Source organism: Ranitomeya imitator, chromosome 2 (genome assembly GCF_032444005.1).
Source record: "Ranitomeya imitator isolate aRanImi1 chromosome 2, aRanImi1.pri, whole genome shotgun sequence".
Classification (NCBI taxonomy): domain Eukaryota; kingdom Metazoa; phylum Chordata; class Amphibia; order Anura; family Dendrobatidae; genus Ranitomeya; species Ranitomeya imitator.
The window spans coordinates 844,640,783-844,659,928 of record NC_091283.1 but is presented as its reverse complement, the minus strand read 5'-3'; the positions used below and the strand labels follow the sequence as shown (position 1 = coordinate 844,659,928).

Below are 19,146 nucleotides of genomic sequence, written 5' to 3'. Positions count from 1 at the left end.
TGTAATGAACGCTGTTGGACCACTGTCATCTAGCACCACGTATCCTCTGTGGAATTGCTGGGGGTTCCACTGTGGGGATCCCACAGATCCTGAGAGATCCTTTTTGGATGGAGTGATGGCTGTTGGACACAGACAGCGTCCGTCGCACTCGGCTATCTCCAGCGGTGCCGTAGATAATTACTGGGCTCCATACTGACGGGGAATTGCAGAGTTCTTTTCTTGGGATAAGTAGTGGGGGCAGCAGTGCCACCTTTTAGCTGCCAAAAAATAAGTAAACCATCGAGAAGAAAACGTTTTTGTGTTTTACACGTACACTTCATGGTCGTTTTCTGTACGCAGGTCACTGGCTTACTGGCCTCATCTTGGAACATTCCAATGTTCGGTTTTGTAAGTCAAACCCCGAAGCTCGATAACACCCGAACCTACGACACCTACGTCAAAATGGTGTCACCTCTCCAGCGAATGTATGATGCTCTGGAAAAAACCCTGAAACATTTCACCTGGAAACACGTCGCCTTGCTCGGAGGATCGACCGAAGGGTCAACGTGGGATAAAATTGATGAGTTGTGGACATTGCTGGAAAATCAATTGCCCATAAACTTTGAGGTCACGGTCAAGATGCAATGTGACCCCAAAAACCCAGACAGTCTACGAGAGACTCTCAGCACGGTGGCGTCGCTCGCCAGAGGTAACAATCACATGATTATTATTTATGATACATTGTCATCTCGTTAGACCTTCTTTGCCTATAACCCCGAGAAATCAGTATATGTTCTTTTAATATTGTAGAGTATTTAGCCAAATAGCAGTGAATGTGCAGTACCGGCCCACGGCCACCATACAGATGATGGCGCTGTGCTGTCCCGCTCCACAACTGATCCCATCTATGAGCCGCCAGCAGTGGAAATAGCTGTTTGGCGGGGGTACGGGTCACATCATTGCTATTCTCATACTGATGACCCATTCTAAAGAAAGTCCATCGATATAAAAGTACTGGACTACCCCTTTAATAATATTTAAAAAAATTGGTTTATCAGGGAAAAGAGAAAACCCCAGCAAAAACACGTACTTGGTATCACTGTGATGTAATTACTTGTTCTAGAAAATTATATTGTTATTTATCCTGCAAAGTGAATGCCGTTAATAAAAAGTATTAAAAAAAGAACTATGCTCTAACTGCAGCTTCCGATCATCTCCACTCACAAAGCAAATAACTAAAAAAGGATCAAAAAGTTGTATCTGACCCAAAATGGCACCAACAAAAAGTAAGAAGCCCTCAAAGAGTTCTGTAGAAGTAGGTTAATAGTGCAAAAGTAGTAAATCGTATCAACGTGCAGAATAAAGTCAAGATGTCATTTATTCAGCACTGTAAAAAATAAAATGTAAAAACAACTCCAGATCAATTGTGTTTTGCTCATCTGTAATAACAAAGTAAGAATTAAAAAGTGATAAATAAAAGTCGTATGATCCGAAAAATGGGGCCAGCGAAACTGGTTGTACGAGAAAAGAAAAAGTCTTCATACAGATCCATCTGTGAAAAAAAAGGAAGATCAGAATATGGAGACCAAAAAAATAAAAAAGATTTTACCCTTTAGAAGACAATTAGTAGCAAAACATTAAAAAGATATAATTTTGGTATTTTCATGATTGTGCCGACCAACAGAATAAAGATAAAGGATGAAATTGACTGAATAGTGTTTAAAAAATATGATAATCTGAACAAAATATAGATATATAATTTGATTTTTTGGGTTTATTTGGATTCTCTAAGAGTTTCTGATGAGGCTAAAAGTTCTGAGACTGAAAAAGTTTTTGTTTTCTTCAGTGTTTTCGATCTTTTAGTCGCTGTTTCTATTGTTACTGACGCACAAGTGTATAAATTTCATAAGTTTTGACACTTTTATTGGCAAATCCATGAAGTTTCTGTGACGCCTTAATATTCCCAGCGCTGCCTCCTATTCTCCAGACCTCTGCCCCTTATTCTCCACACTCCCGCCCCTTATTCTCCGCACTCCCGCCCCTTATTCTCAACACTCCCGCCCCTTATTCTCAACACTCCCGCCCCTTATTCTCAACACTCCCGCACCTTACTCTCCACACTTCTGCCCCTTATTCTCAACACTCCCGCCCCTTATTCTCAACACTCCCGCCCCTTATTCTCAACACTCCCGCCCCTTTTTCTCAACACTCCCGCCCCTTTTTCTCAACACTCCCGCCCCTTTTTCTCAACACTCGCGCCCCTTTTTCTCAACACTCCCGCCCCTTATTCTCAACACTCCCGCCCCTTATTCTCAACACTCCCGCCCCTTATTCTCAACACTCCCGCCCCTTATTCTCAACACTCCCGCCCCTTATTCTCAACACTCCCGCCCCTTATTCTCCACACTCCCGCCCCTTATTCTCCACACTCCCGCCCCTTATTCTCCGCACTCCTGCCCCTTATTCTCCGCATTTCTTCCCTCATCTTGGCATCTGGATATCAGTTTATGAGCAGACCCTGACTGACAGTCGCCCGTTCTTGTCTCATCAGGGTTATCACAATGTCTGGGATTTAAATGCTTTTGAGGACTGATTGCACAATCTCAATGGGATGAGATCTGGGAAGATTCCTGGCCAAGGACACAAAATATTCATACTTTGTTCACTGAGCCACTTAGTTCTCACTTTTAAATTGTGTTCTGATCTCCATCATGGTGGGAAAAGCATCATCATCATATTATCCTGGACGATGGGAGAAGTTGTTCTTGGAGTATGATTAGATCCCATCCTTATTTATGGATGTGATTTTAGGTATAATTGTGAGTGACCCCCTCCATGGATGAGAAGTCTCTGCACATTGTGAGTGATCCCCTCCATGGATGAGAAGTCTCTGCACATTGTGAGTGATCCCCTCCATGGATGAGAAGCCCCCGCACATTGTGAGTGACCCCCTCCATGGATGAGAAGCCCCCGCACATTGTGAGTGATCCCCTCTATGGATGAGAAGCCTCCACACATTGTGAGTGACCTCCTCCATGGATGAGAAGCCCCCACACATTGTGAGTGACCCCCTCCATGGATGAGAAGCCCCCGCACATTGTGAGTGATCCCCTCTATGGATGAGAAGCCTCCACACATTGTGAGTGACCCCCTCCATGGATGAGAAGCCCCCGCACATTGTGAGTGATCCCCTCTATGGATGAGAAGCCCCAGCACATTGTGAGTGACCCCCTCTATGGATGAGAAGCCCCCGCACATTGTGAGTGACCCCCTCCATGGATGAGAAGCCCCCGCACATTGTGAGTGATCCCCTCTATGGATGAGAAGCCTCCACACATTGTGAGTGATCCCCTCTATGGATGAGAAGCCCCCGCACATTGTGAGTGACCCTCTCCATGGATGAGAAGCCTCCACACAATGTGAGTGATCCCCTCCATGGATGAGAAGCCCCCGCACATTGTGAGTGATCCCCTCTATGGATGAGAAGCCTCCACACATTGTGAGTGACCCCCTCCATGGATGAGAAGCCCCCGCACATTGTGAGTGATCCCCTCCATGGATGAGAAGCCCCCGCACATTGTGATTGACCCCCTCCATGGATGAGAAGCCCCCACACATTGTGAGTGATCCCCTCCATGGATGAGAAGCCCCCACACATTGTGAGTGATCCCCTCCATGGATGAGAAGACTCCACACATTGTGAGTGATCCCCTCTATGGATGAGAAGCCTCCACACATTGTGAGTGACCCCCTCCATGGATGAGAAGCCCCCACACATTGTGAGTGATCCCCTCCATGGATGAGAAGCCCCCGCACATTGTGAGTGATCCCCTCCATGGATGAGAAGCCTCCACACATTGTGAGTGATCCCCTCTATGGATGAGAAGCCCCCACACATTGTGAGTGACCCCCTCCATGGATGAGAAGCCCCCGCACATTGTGAGTGATCCCCTCCATGGATGAGAAGCCTCCACACATTGTGAGTGATCCCCTCCATGGATGAGAAGCCTCCACACATTGTGAGTGATCCCCTCCATGGATGAGAAGCCCCCGCACATTGTGATTGACCCCCTCCATGGATGAGAAGCCCCCACACATTGTGAGTGATCCCCTCCATGGATGAGAAGCCCCCACACATTGTGAGTGATCCCCTCCATGGATGAGAAGACTCCACACATTGTGAGTGATCCCCTCTATGGATGAGAAGCCTCCACACATTGTGAGTGACCCCCTCCATGGATGAGAAGCCCCCACACATTGTGAGTGATCCCCTCCATGGATGAGAAGCCCCCGCACATTGTGAGTGATCCCCTCCATGGATGAGAAGCCTCCACACATTGTGAGTGATCCCCTCTATGGATGAGAAGCCTCCACACATTGTGAGTGACCTCCTCCATGGATGAGAAGCCCCCACACATTGTGAGTGACCTCCTCCATGGATGAGAAGCCCCCACACATTGTGAGTGACCCCCTCCATGGATGAGAAGCCCCCACACATTGTGAGTGACCTCCTCCATGGATGAGAAGCCCCCACACATTGTGAGTGATCCCCTCCATGGATGAGAAGCCTCCACACATTGTGAGTGACCCCCTCTATGGATGAGAAGCCTCCACACATTGTGAGTGACCCCCTCCATGGATGAGAAGCCCCCACACATTGTGAGTGATCCCCTCCATGGATGAGAAGCCTCCACACATTGTGAGTGATCCCCTCTATGGATGAGAAGCCTCCACACATTGTGAGTGACCCCCTCCATGGATGAGAAGCCTCCACACATTGTGAGTGACCCCCTCCATGGATGAGAAGCCTCCACACATTGTGAGTGATCCCCTCCATGGATGAGAAGCCACCGCACATTGTGAGTGATCCCCTCCATGGATGAGAAGCCTCCACACATTGTGAGTGATCCCCTCCATGGATGAGAAGCCCCCGCACATTGTGAGTGACCCCCTCCATGGATGAGAAGCCTCCACACATTGTGAGTGATCCCCTCCATGGATGAGAAGCCCCCGCACATTGTGAGTGATCCCCTCCATGGATGAGAAGCCTCCACACATTGTGAGTGATCCCCTCCATGGATGAGAAGCCACCGCACATTGTGAGTGACCTCCTCCATGGATGAGAAGACTCCACACATTGTGAGTGACTCCTCCATGGATGAGAAGCCTCCACACATTGTGAGTGATCCCCTCCATGGATGAGAAGCCCCCACACATTGTGAGTGACCTCCTCCATGGATGAGAAGCCTCCACACATTGTGAGTGATCCCCTCCATGGATGAGAAGCCTCCACACATTGTGAGTGATCCCCTCCATGGATGAGAAGCCCCCACACATTGTGAGTGATCCCCTCCATGGATGAGAAGCCTCCACACATTGTGAGTGACCCCCTCTATGGATGAGAAGCCTCCACACATTGTGAGTGATCCCCTCCATGGATGAGAAGCCCCCACACATTGTGAGTGACCTCCTCCATGGATGAGAAGCCTCCACACATTGTGAGTGATCCCCTCCATGGATGAGAAGCCTCCACACATTGTGAGTGATCCCCTCCATGGATGAGAAGCCCCCACACATTGTGAGTGATCCCCTCCATGGATGAGAAGCCTCCACACATTGTGAGTGACCCCCTCTATGGATGAGAAGCCTCCACACATTGTGAGTGACCCCCTCCATGGATGAGAAGCCCCCACACATTGTGAGTGATCCCCTCCATGGATGAGAAGCCTCCACACATTGTGAGTGATCCCCTCTATGGATGAGAAGCCTCCACACATTGTGAGTGACCCCCTCCATGGATGAGAAGCCTCCACACATTGTGAGTGATCCCCTCCATGGATGAGAAGCCCCCACACATTGTGAGTGATCCCCTCCATGGATGAGAAGCCTCCACACATTGTGAGTGACCTCCTCCATGGATGAGAAGCCTCCACACATTGTGAGTGATCCCCTCCATGGATGAGAAGCCCCCACACATTGTGAGTGACCTCCTCCATGGATGAGAAGCCTCCACACATTGTGAGTGATCCCCTCCATGGATGAGAAGCCCCCGCACATTGTGAGTGACCCCCTCCATGGATGAGAAGCCCCCGCACATTGTGAGTGACCCCCTCCATGTATAAGAAGTCTCCGCACATTACATCATTCTTCCAGATGTAACAAATAATCTGAAGGGATTATATCTAAAAACACGGAGGCATCAAACATTGTGAAAACCAAATTCATCAGTCTCAAAACTTCTCCCAAGCTATAGAGAACCAAAACAAATTATTTTATATTATTCACTGTGCAAAAAATTAAAATATAAGTAAACTACCGTATATATATATATTTGTCATCACCATTATTGTTCTAACACTTTATTTGATAAAACTTATATATACTTCAAAATGAAGCCACTGGCAAATATGCCTCATCCTGAAAAAAAAAAAATCAAGCCTTCATGTGATTATGTCACTAAAAAATTAAAACGTTATGGCTGCAGATGCATGACAATAAAAAAAATGTAAAAAATAAAATGGTCTGACATAAAACTTAAAGAGACTCCATAGTTTATGCCAGTTTGGAAATTAAAGTTACAGTAAAACAACAAACTGTAGACAAGGATGAGGGGGAGATGATGGGGAGATGATGGGGAGATGATGGGGAGATGAGGGGGAGATGATGGGGAGATGAGGGGTGCAGTTACAGCCTCTGTGATTGTGACACTGCATGCTGTGAGAGGGAGGAGAGAGCAGAAATGGGGAGAGCTTCTGCTCAGGACCTTGTACACAGCTCTACAGTAACATGCAGGTGTGAACTGTGCCTTATCTTACCTTCCTTACAGTCATCGTACTTGTGGCAAATTCTGAGGACTCCAGGCTGATCCTGCTGGAAGCAGAAGAACAGGGGTTGATAGATGGACTTTTTGTCTTCATCATGATGCAGCAGTTTGAAGTCAGTGGATTTCTGGTGAGTCCAGAAGAGATTTTCCATGTAAAACATCATTTCATGTAGAAGTACTGTACACATAAACTAGATAAGTGGAATGCAGCTTCGTTCAGAGGGTCGTCTTAAGGGGGTTTCCGGCTCATCTCCACATATCGATGATGTGGTGTCAGCAGTACACAACCTACAGGTATCTGCCAACACAACATGAGACCCGATCACTTCCCGATACAAACGAAAGCAGCGCTGGACTGCCCCTTTAATCTTTTTCTGTGAAGACAAAGCATTAGATATTTTGTTACCCCCATTTTCATTAGCTACAGTTTTATACGCTATTGTTTCATGGTCCAGACGTAAGACGTTCAGTGGAGTAAGAGCTGAATGCCTCTTAAGGGTACATTTTTCCAGATGCCTGTGCACCATCGTCCAAAAGTTTATCCCGCGACTGCACTTCATTTCAGCCATAATATATTCTACTTTCAGACGTACATTATAATGAATCCTTCCAGCTTCTCTTACAAATTCCAGATCACTTTCCTGTAAAGTGGTGAGTTTTGCATAAAACCATACAAAGTCGTTAAAGTGACTGTCAGCAGGATTTGGCTATTTAATCTGAGAGTAGCATAACATAGAAGCAGACAGCCAGATTCCAAGTATCTGTCACTTGCTCAGCAGTCACTGCAGGACTAGGTGTCACCTGCAGGCCAGTCCAGACAATCTGTGTAACCCCGCCCACACCACTGATTGGTAGCTTGCTGACTATGTGCAATGTACACAGGAAGCTGCCAATGAGTGGTGTGGGCAGGGTATACACTGGTCAGCATTCTGAGCACTGCTACATCCACAGCAGACAGAAAAATGATAGAAGTACACCATGATCTAGAAGATGTTGTGTGCACAGACACAGGATTTATTTACACATACAGATAATTGTTTTAAAGATTAACACCTCTATATATGTAGTAAGCTCTCCTAGTTCTGGCAGCATAAATCTGTATGTAGTGAGCTCCCTCTAGTGGTGGATGTATAAATCTGTATGCAGTGAGCTTCACCTAGTGGTGGCTGTGTATATCTGTATGTAGTGAGCTCCACCTAGTGGTGGCTGTATAAATCTGTATGTAGTAAGCTCCCTATAGTGGTGGCTGTATAAATCTGTATCTAGTGAGCTCCCTATAATGGTGGCTGTATAAATCTGTATGCAGTGAGCTCCACCTAGTGGTGACTTTATAAATCTGTATGTCGTGAGCTCCCCCTGTCAATTATGACACCTATCCATTATTAATCCAATACTAGTAAAGGGTTAAAAAAAACCACACACATTATTAACAATGTCCTCATACGAACTCGAGCCTGGGAGCTTTCTAGGAAAGTTCCCACGCTCCAGGAACAGCCAGCAGAGGGCGCCTCACCATGAATGAAGGTAAATATAAGTCAATGACCTACTTTACCTACATTCTCCGGGGTTTTGCAGCCATGAACAACGTTGCATTAGCAAAGCTCGTGGCTGCAAAATGTTTTAACCCCTTCAGATGGATTTACATCGTGGGACCTTACAGATCTTCGGAAGGTGTGTATATTGTTGGTTTATTATTTTTATTTTGTTACAGAGCGAGGGTCTTCAGAAGGATTGAGCGAAGAATAAATTATTACAACAACCTTTGGTTTTATTTCATTAAAATAATTTTTATTAATGTGTGTGGTTTTTTTTTAACCCTTTTCTAGTATTGGATTAATAATGGATAGGTGTCATAATTGACGCCTCTCCATTATTAATTTGGCTTAATGTCACCTTACCATAGCAAGGTGACATTAACCCTTCATTACCCCATATCCCACCGCTACACGGCAATGGGAAGAGAGTGGCCAAGTGCCAGAATAGGCGCATCTTCCAGATGTGCCTTTTCTGGGGTGGCTGGGGGCAGATGTTTTTAGCCGGGGGGGGGGGGGGGCAATAACCGTGGACCCTCTCCAGGCTATTAATATCTGCCCTCAGTCACTGGCTTTACTACTCTGGCGGAGAAAATTGTGCGGGAGCCCACGCCATTTTTTTCCGCCATGTAACCCTTTAATTTAATAGCTAGAACGGCCAAATTTTGCATATACACACTACTGACATTAGTAGTGTAGAATATGCAAAAAAAATGGGGATATGAGATGGTTTACTGTATGTAAACCAGGTCTCATATCATGTCGGGTTTAGGAAGGAGAAAGCAAAAGCCGGTAATTGAATTACCGGCTTTAAAGCTATCTCGCGCTGGATGAAACATTAATATATATACATATATGTGTGTCTACTGACATATATATATATATATATATATATATATACCTATTCTATGTGTACACATTTATTCTACCTATTCTATTGTAAGCTGTCAGTGTGATTTTACTGTACACCGCACTGAATTGCCGGCTTTTCTCTCTAACACCGCTGCGTATTTCTCGCAAGTCACACTGCTGGTCCGTGTGTAATCCGTATTTTTGGGGCTTCCATAGACTTTCATTGGCGTATTTTTTGCGCAATACGGTGACAAACGCAGCATGCTGTGATTTTCTACGGCCATAAAAAGCCGTATAATACTGATCAGTAAAAAACGGCAGATGGGAGCAGGGGCATAGAGAAGCATTGGGACGTTTGTTAGGCGAGTTTTACGGATGTATTTTATGCGCTCATACGTCCGTAAAACTCGCTAGTGTGACGCCGGCCTAATGGTGGGTACAGTCAGGCAGCATATTAGCAGTGACCATTATGCTTATGCTGAGCATTTGGAGTTCTGTATCAGAAATTGCATTTGTTTAAGGGGCAATACATGCGAATCAATAATTCTGAGGATCAAATGTAACAAAGTTGCTAAATAAAAAGAAAAATGATAACATTATGGTAAATTCATTAGATACATAGAAGCAGACATCTGGCATATTTAGTTAAAAAAAAAAACATATGTAGAAGAATTATAGCCAAAAATAATATTTGGTAAATGCACATGTGACATTATGGAGACAGAGGACTTTATGACAATATCAACCCTGAAAGGGTTAATAGCACTGGGTATAATGGGCCTGTCCTGGAGAATCGGTGACTCTCTGGTTAATATTCTACAACCGATGAATAAATATATGACCGCAATGATACACATGCACATCTGGTCACACCGGCCGTGCACAATCAATCGATCACATCATTGACATCATTGATCACAACAATGACATCATCATTCTGTATGTTTACTTTTCAGGATAGTTTTTGGAAGGACACTTTAATCAATGAAAAGAGTGAGACCGTTGTGCGGGCCTATGAAGCCGTTCTCATGATAGCGCTGAACTCCTCGTACAGTTACACGTCATTCATGAGGCAGGTCTACGAAAAGCTGAAGGGCGCCCCCTTCTACAGTGAGATCGAGGCAGAGGACCAGGTACCCCCTCATCCTACAAATCTGCATGGCAGTACACAGTGCAGCCAGCAGGTGGCAGTGCTACTATTCATTTCCACCAATCCACACTCTAGCTTTCTGTCTTCTACAGTCCCACAATGATTGATTGCTCGGCTTTGTAAAATGTTACTAATTATCTGCTATCGAGCAGCCACCAAACTTTCCTACACACGTGGAAAACTCCTCCTATGTACAGGATTTTTAGCAGAAATTCATTTTGCTGTTCATATGAGGAATTTTCAGAGCTTTGTCTTTCCTGGAGAGGTTATGTAAAAATTCTTGGAAGTAAAAAAAAATAAATAAAAAATTGTCTGTCACTTTTTTGAAGCGAATCCTGATGGAAACCTTACCAAATTAGACATTACACAAATAAATGGCTTCAACTAAGACAATGCACACAGAGTTTTCAAAGAGATTTTGGAGCAGAAAATGAGTAAGAACTCGAAATCCTCTTCCAAAACTTAAAACTCTTCAAAAACGTCGCGTTTATGTTCAATTTCTGCTCAGAAAATTCAGCTAAAAGACTCTGCGTGCACATAACCTAACGATTCAGGGAAAAAAAAAAAAGTTTTCCAAAACTTTTCAAAAACCTTCTCAGCAAAAGAAAAACTTTTAAAATTTCCCAAAACAGGAGCTGAAAAACTGGAGTATAAGGCAGGGTGTAACGGGAAAAGCCTTAGTCTCTGTAGTTTTGAGAATGCTGACCGCTCACATCTGTGTTGCAGATTAGCCCTTACGCCGCTTATCTCCATGATTCCGTCTTAGTATTTGCCTTGGGATTGCGGGAAATTCTAAGGCGGGGGCGAAACATCACCGATGGGCGAGCCTTGGTTGAAAGCCTTAGAGGATACAATGAGTCCAAGCTGTATGGTAAGGAGACCGCGGACTGGGAGAGAGGTCCGTGTACAGATGGCGGATCACATGCACCTGTCTGATGGGCTCTTACCACATGCACCCGTCTGATGGGCTCTTACCACATGCACCTGTCTGATGGGCTCTTTCCACATGTACCTGTCTGATGGGCTCTTTCCACATGTACCTGTCTGATGGGCTCTTACCACATGCACCTGTCTGATGGGCTCTTATCACATGCACCTGTCTGATGGGCTCTTACCACATGCACCTGTCTGATGGGCTCTTACCACATGCACCTGTCTGATGGGCTCTTACCACATGCACCTGTCTGATGGGCTCTTACCACGTGCACCTGTCTGATGGGCTCTTACCACGTGCACCTGTCTGATGGGCTCTTTCCACATGTACCTGTCTGATGGGCTCTTTCCACATGTACCTGTCTGATGGGCTCTTACCACATGCACCTGTCTGATGGGCTCTTACCACATGCACCTGTCTGATGGGCTCTTACCACATGAACCTGTCTGATGGGCTCTTTCCACATGTACCTGTCTGATGGGCTCTTTCCACATGTACCTGTCTGATGGGCTCTTACCACATGCACCTGTCTGATGGGCTCTTATCACATGAACCTGTCTGATGGGCTCTTACCACATGCACCTGTCTGATGGGCTCTTACCACATGCACCTGTCTGATGGGCTCTTACCACATGCACCTGTCTGATGGGCTCTTACCACATGCACCTGTCTGATGGGCTCTTACCACATGCACCTGTCTGATGGGCTCTTACCACATGCACCTGTCTGATGGGCTCTTACTTCTGTGCTGCGCAGGGGTGACCGGGCTGCTGAGCATTGACGAGAACGGAGAGCGCTTTATCGATTACTCTGTCTATGACCTGCAGCTGGTCGGCAACCTGACTCGCTTTGTGCCTGTTCTACAATATGACAGCTACAGGAGAGAGATCAGGTAAGTACATGTCTGCGCATCACAAGGCAAAAAGTATGTGAACCCCGTCTAAATTCATCCACACATGGCTTCAGTATCTTTTATCCTCATCCTAATAATTTCTTTTATTTAGAATTGTATACAATGCCATAGTTTCAGGCAGGTCCTAGATATCTATAAAAGTATCCAGATAAAATGTGTTATATACACAGCTCTGGCAAAAATGAAGAGACCACGGCTAAATGTTCAGTTTGTCTGATTTTTCTCTCTTTATCTGAGTAAAATGTAAATTGTTCTTTTATTCTATAAACCTCTGACAACATGTCTCCGAAGTTCCAAGCAATACATTTTGTATTTTCTGAAAATGAGAAATGGTCAAAATAACAAAGAAATTCATTGCTTGCAGACCTCAAATAATGCAAAAAAAAACAAAAGAAGTTCATAATAATTTAGAAACAACAATACCAATGTTTTACCTCAGGAAGAGATCAGAAATCAATATTGTGTGGAATAACCATGATTGTTAATCCCAGATTTCCTGCGTCTTGGCAGCTTTCCACCAGTCTCTCGCTCTGCTCCTGGGTGACCTTATGCCGCTCCTGGTACAATAATGTCAGCCGTTCTTCTTTGTTTGATGTCTTGTGAATATCCATCATCCTCCTGATTACATTCCAGAGGTTTTCAATGGGGTTCAGGTCTGGAGATTGGGCTGCCCATGACAGGGATGTGATGTGGTGGTCCTTCATCCACACCTTGATGGACATAGCTGTGTGACATGGCGCATTGTCCTGCTGGAAAAACCAGTCCTCAGAGTTGGGGAACATTGCCTGAGAAGAAGGAATCCACTATTTTTCCAGGATAGCCTTGTATGCGGCTGGATTCATACGTCTTTCACAAAGATTAACCTGCCCAATTCCAGCCTTGCTGAAGCCTCCCCAGATCATCACCGATCCTCCACCAAATTTCACAGTGGGTGCGAGACACTGCGGCTTGTACGTCTCCATGTCTCCGTCTAACCATTAGACGCCCAGGTGTTGGGCAAAGCTGAAAATTAGAAGCATCAGAGAAGATTACCTTACTCCAGTCATCTATGGTCCAATCCTTATGGTCTTTGGCAAACTTCAGCTTGGCTCTCCTTTGCATCTCATTGATGAAAGGCTTTTTTCTAGCTTTACATGACTTGAGTCCTGCCTCTAGGAGCCTGTTATGAACTGTTCTTGCCGTGCACTTCGCCTCAGCTGCCATTTGCCATTCCTTTTGTAGGTCACTTGATGTCATCCTGCGGTTGCTGAGTGACATTCGAATAAGATGACGGTCATCCCGGTCAGTGGAGAGTCGTTTTCACCCTCTGCCGGTCTGTAGCTTTGTTGTCCCCAATGTCTACTGCTTAACCTTGTTGTAATGGACTGCCCTCTTAGACATTTTAAGGATGGAGGCAACAAAACGCTCACTGTGTCCCTCTGCTAGTAAAGCCAGAACTGAGCCCTTCTTTTCCTCACTCAAGACTTTTCTTTTCAACTCCTTTGGCATGGTTACAAGTTATTTTTTCATTCCTATTACTTTAGGGATATTACTAGGACTTGTTTGGCCATCCAGCTTGTCCCATTGCAGGAGGATTGTGAACAGGCAGAACAAAAAGATTGAGTTCCAGCTCCTTAAAACAATCCGTTTATTGAATCCAAGCATAAAATCCAAATGTCCATAGTGCACAGACTCCCATCGGTAAGTGCCCAAGGTGACAGAGACTAACGGCAACGCATTTCGATCAAGATGATCTTTATCAAAGCCAGGATTGTGAACACCACAGCAGGGTTTTTTTTATACTTTCCTTCGTTAAATAAGATTTAGTTCAGGTGATCACTAATCAGAAGCACAATAAGTAGAATGAGGCGTCCTCTGGTGGGAATTCAGCTGACACTGGTATCTAATGGCTCAGACATGTAGAGAAGCGGATTTTTATAAAACTGTGCAGTGGGCTCTCCATTTTTGCCAGAGCTGTATAGTGGGAATTCAACTCCAAAGTGATACAGTGAAGCCTTATTGGGGCACATGAAGGGTTAATGGTCTGCGTTCAGCTCCTGCTTTCATATCGTCATATGGACACCGCACAGGGCAGGGATCGCAGCGCACTCACCTACAGACAGGGGGCGCCATAGAGGGCTAACCTGTAATCTACCAATGAGCTGACCCTACTGACATGTCGCCACTTTAGCCCCACAAGTGCCTTCTCGCAGATCAACTGGCCAGGAACGACTCGTCCTAAAGACCGGCCGGACTGTGGGTTCCGCAATGAGCACTGCAGAGTCACACTGACCAGTAAGTACCAGTGCCCCAACCGCCCCCCGTGGGATCAGACTAGATATTGCCCCATGAGGTGGGCAGGAATTACTAAGACACATTAACTATCAGCAACTTATAGCAATGCAACCTGCTCTGTAATTCATGGCAAACATGACCGCCCCTTTAATAACTGCAAACGGGCAGCGACTGCACAATGACAGGAGACACAACCCAGCAATCCTCCGTCTGTGACCCCTGCACTGTAATGTGGGAAAATCACTAACAGAATCCTAAATCTAACTGATGAATATGTGTAATGATTAACCCTCTCCATGCCTGGTTATTGCAGACATTCCTCTTCTTGCACTGATCATCACCCTCATCGTCACTGGTGTGGCCGGGCTCATCATTGTGTGTTACCTCCTGGTTCAGAAAGGGAAAATAAAGACACAGTTTAACAGTGAATTTTGGTGGCTGATTAATTATGAAGAAATTTCCATTCTCAAAGACACCAAGGTAAGAAAAATCAGAAAATCAGGCTGACACCCTGTACTGTATTCCAATCACTGTGTACATTACATTACTGATCCTGAGTTACATCCTGTATTATACTCCAGAGCTGCACTCACTACTCTGCTGGTGCAGTCACTGTGTACATACATTACATTACTGATCCTGAGTTACATCCTGTATTATACTCCAGAGCTGCACTCACTATTCTGCTGGTGCAGTCACTGTGTACATACATTACATTACTGATCCTGAGTTACATCCTGTATTATACTCCAGAGCTGCACTCACTATTCTGCTGGTGCAGTCACTGTGTACATACATTACATTACTGATCCTGAGTTACATCCTGTATTATACTCCAGAGCTGCACTCACTATTCTGCTGGTGCAGTCACTGTGTACATACATTACATTACTGATCCTGAGTTACATCCTGTATTATACTCCAGAGCTGCACTCACTATTCTGCTGGTGCAGTCACTGTGTACATACATTACATTACTGATCCTGAGTTACACCCTGTATTATACCCCAGAGCTGCACTCACTATTCTGCTGGTGCAGTCACTGTGTACATACATTACATTACTGATCCTGAGTTACATCCTGTATTATACTCCAGAGCTGCACTCACTACTCTGCTGGTGCAGTCACTGTGTACATACATTACATTACTGATCCTGAGTTACATCCTGTATTATACTCCAGAGCTGCACTCACTACTCTGCTGGTGCAGTCACTGTGTACATACATTACATTACTGATCCTGAGTTACATCCTGTATTATACTCCAGAGCTGCACTCACTATTCTGCTGGTGCAGTCACTGTGTACATACATTACATTACTGATCCTGAGTTACATCCTGTATTATACCCCAGAGCTGCACTCACTATTCTGCTGGTGCAGTCACTGTGTACATACATTACATTACTGATCCTGAGTTACATCCTGTATTATACTCCAGAGCTGCACTCACTACTCTGCTGGTGCAGTCACTGTGTACATACATTACATTACTGATCCTGAGTTACCTCCTGTATTATACTCCAGAGCTGCACTCACTATTCTGCTGGTGCAGTCACTGTGTACATACATTACATTACTGATCCTGAGTTACATCCTGTATTATACTCCAGAGCTGCACTCACTATTCTGCTGGTGCAGTCACTGTGTACATACATTACATTACTGATCCTGAGTTACATCCTGTATTATACTCCAGAGCTGCACTCACTATTCTGCTAGTACAGTCACTGTGTACATACATTACACTACTGATCCTTAGTTACATCCTGTATTATACCCCAGAGCTGCACTCACTATTCTGCTGGTGCAGTCACTGTGTACATACATTACATTACTGATCCTGAGTTACATCCTGTATTATACCCCAGAGCTGCACTCACTATTCTGCTGGTGCAGTCACTGTGTACATACATTACATTACTGATCCTGAGTTACATCCTGTATTATACTCCAGAGCTGCACTCACTATTCTGCTGGTGCAGTCACTGTGTACATACATTACACTACTGATCCTTAGTTACATCCTGTATTATACCCCAGAGCTGCACTCACTATTCTGCTGGTGCAGTCACTGTGCACATACATTACATTACTGATCCTGAGCTACATCCTGTATTATACTCCAGAGCTGCACTCACTATTCTGCTAGTACAGTCACTGTGTACATACATTACATTACTGATCCTGAGTTACATCCTGTATTATACTCCAGAGCTGCACTCACTATTCTGCTGGTGCAGTCACTGTGTACATACATTACACTACTGATCCTTAGTTACATCCTGTATTATACCCCAGAGCTGCACTCACTATTCTGCTGGTGCAGTCACTGTGTACATACATTACATTACTGATCCTGAGTTACATCCTGTATTATACTCCAGAGCTGCACTCACTATTCTGCTGGTGCAGTCACTGTGTACATACATTACATTACTGATCCTGAGTTACATCCTGTATTATACTCCAGAGCTGCACTCACTATTCTGCTGGTGCAGTCACTGCGTACATACATTACATTACTGATCCTGAGTTACATCCTGTATTATACCCCAGAGCTGCACTCACTATTCTGCTGGTGCAGTCAGTGTGTACATACATTACATTACTAATCCTGAGTTACCTCCTGTATTATACTCCAGAGCTGCACTCACTATTCTGCTGGTGCAGTCACTGTGTACATACATTACATTACTGATCCTGAGTTACATCCTGTATTATACTTTAGAGCTGCACTCACTATTCTGCTGGTGGAGTCACTGTGTACATACATTACATTACTGATCCTGAGTTACATCCTGTATTATACCCCAGAGCTGCACTCACTATTCTGCTGGTGCAGTCACTGTGTACATACATTACATTACTGATCCTGAGTTATATCCTGTATTATACCCCAGAGCTGCACTCACTATTCTGCTGGTGCAGTCACTGTGTACATACATTACATTACTGATCCTGAGTTACATCCTGTATTATACTCCAGAGCTGCACTCACTATTCTGCTGGTGCAGTCACTGTGTACATACATTACATTACTGATCCTGAGTTACATCCTGTATTATACCCCAGAGCTGCACTCACTATTCTGCTGGTGCAGTCACTGTGTACATACATTACATTACTGATCCTGAGTTATATCCTGTATTATACCCCAGAGCTGCACTCACTATTCTGCTGGTGCAGTCACTGTGTACATACATTACATTACTGATCCTGAGTTACATCCTGTATTATACCCCAGAGCTGCACTCACTATTCTGCTGGTGCAGTCACTGTGTACATACATTACATTACTGATCCTGAGTTACATCCTGTATTATACCCCAGAGCTGCACTCACTATTCTGCTGGTGCAGTCACTGTGTACATACATTACATTACTGATCCTGAGTTATATCCTGTATTATACCCCAGAGCTGCACTCACTATTCTGCTGGTGCAGTCACTGTGTACATACATTACATTACTGATCCTGAGTTACATCCTGTATTATACCCCAGAGCTGCACTCACTATTCTGCTGGTGCAGTCACTGTGTACCCTGCTTGGATGAGATCCTCGCTGCTTTCCATAGTGTCGGACTCCGGCTTTGCGGTTCCTTCCGTGTTTGTCTTGGATCTTTCTGACTGTTTTCATTATCAGTCAGCACTAAATGAATGTAGAGAATCCTGTAGATAGAAGACATTGTGCGTCTCTCGCGGGGTCCGAGCAGCCCCCCGTGGTCCCGGGCTGGAGGATTTGGTTACATCTGTGGATTGCATGTCTTCTATAACCTGTGCATGTCTGTATGTGGGGGGCGAGAGAGTGAGACCCCCTCCGCCCTCTTACTTCTAATATTGGATGAAGCTTTTCTGTTGGGTTCATGGACGATGTATATGATAGTGTCCCCCCCCTCCCCCTGCTCTCCGCAGACACCCTCGAGTACTCCATCCAAAAGACTGGGGAGTTTGGGGTCCAGCGCCATCATTTCCAGCAATCAGAGCTGCACGTTCACCGACAGGCAAGGAAAAGAGCGGTTCTACTCCACCATCGGTGTTTACCAGGTAACCGCCACTCACTCACGCATCAGGCGTCATCTAATCTTATCCTCTAGTTACCCCCTGAGCTGCACTCACTATTCTGCTGTTATATCTTGTATTATCCTCTAGTCACCTTCAGAGCTGCAGTCACTATTCTGCTGTTACATTATGTCTTATCCTCCAGTCACCTCCAGAGCTGCAGTCACTATTCTGCTGTTACATTATGTCTTATGTCTTATCCTCCAGTCACCTCAATGTGATGCAATGAGGATTATGTATTTTAGGGTAATAATGTCGCCTTGAAGTATCTCAATGACCAAACGGCGGCGACGCGCGTCAGAAGCTCATCTGTCCTGAAGGAATTCTCTTTGGTAAGACTTTCCAATATTTTCTGTAATGTCCTTTGTTAATGGCACCTGACACATTATCGTGACATGTGGATACAATGAGAACATTTACTGCTGTGTGTCCCTGTAAGACCCTTCAGTTGTATCGGCCGAGACTTTGTAACAATTTGGTATTTTCTGATCCTAAACCTCTGTCTATGGCTCCAGATCCGGGAGCTGAAGCATGAGAACCTGAACACTTTCTTCGGTGTCTGCATTGAGCCCCCCAATGTTTGTGTTGTGACCCAATACTGCAAGAAGGGGAGTCTGAAGGTACGAG

At 45.1% G+C, this 19,146-nt stretch overlaps 1 protein-coding gene and 1 long non-coding RNA gene across 2 annotated transcripts in view; both read left to right on the top strand.

Moving 5' to 3' along the window:
* Window positions 1-9,960: 9,960 nt before the first annotated feature.
* LOC138666882 (guanylate cyclase 2G-like) overlaps window positions 9,961-19,146 on the top strand; it is a 45,978-nt gene continuing 36,792 nt past the window's right edge. The window contains exons 1-6 of the mRNA XM_069755062.1: window positions 9,961-9,993; window positions 10,143-10,319; window positions 11,063-11,207; window positions 12,027-12,162; window positions 13,041-13,110; window positions 19,035-19,139. Coding sequence (XP_069611163.1) covers window positions 9,961-9,993; window positions 10,143-10,319; window positions 11,063-11,207; window positions 12,027-12,162; window positions 13,041-13,110; window positions 19,035-19,139 — 666 coding nt within the window. The remainder of the gene's footprint in view (window positions 9,994-10,142; window positions 10,320-11,062; window positions 11,208-12,026; window positions 12,163-13,040; window positions 13,111-19,034; window positions 19,140-19,146) is intronic.
* LOC138666125 (uncharacterized) lies at window positions 14,352-18,782 on the top strand. The gene is made up of 4 exons (XR_011318560.1): window positions 14,352-14,457; window positions 14,771-14,937; window positions 18,373-18,504; window positions 18,765-18,782. It is a non-coding gene; the product is annotated as an uncharacterized lncRNA (long non-coding RNA).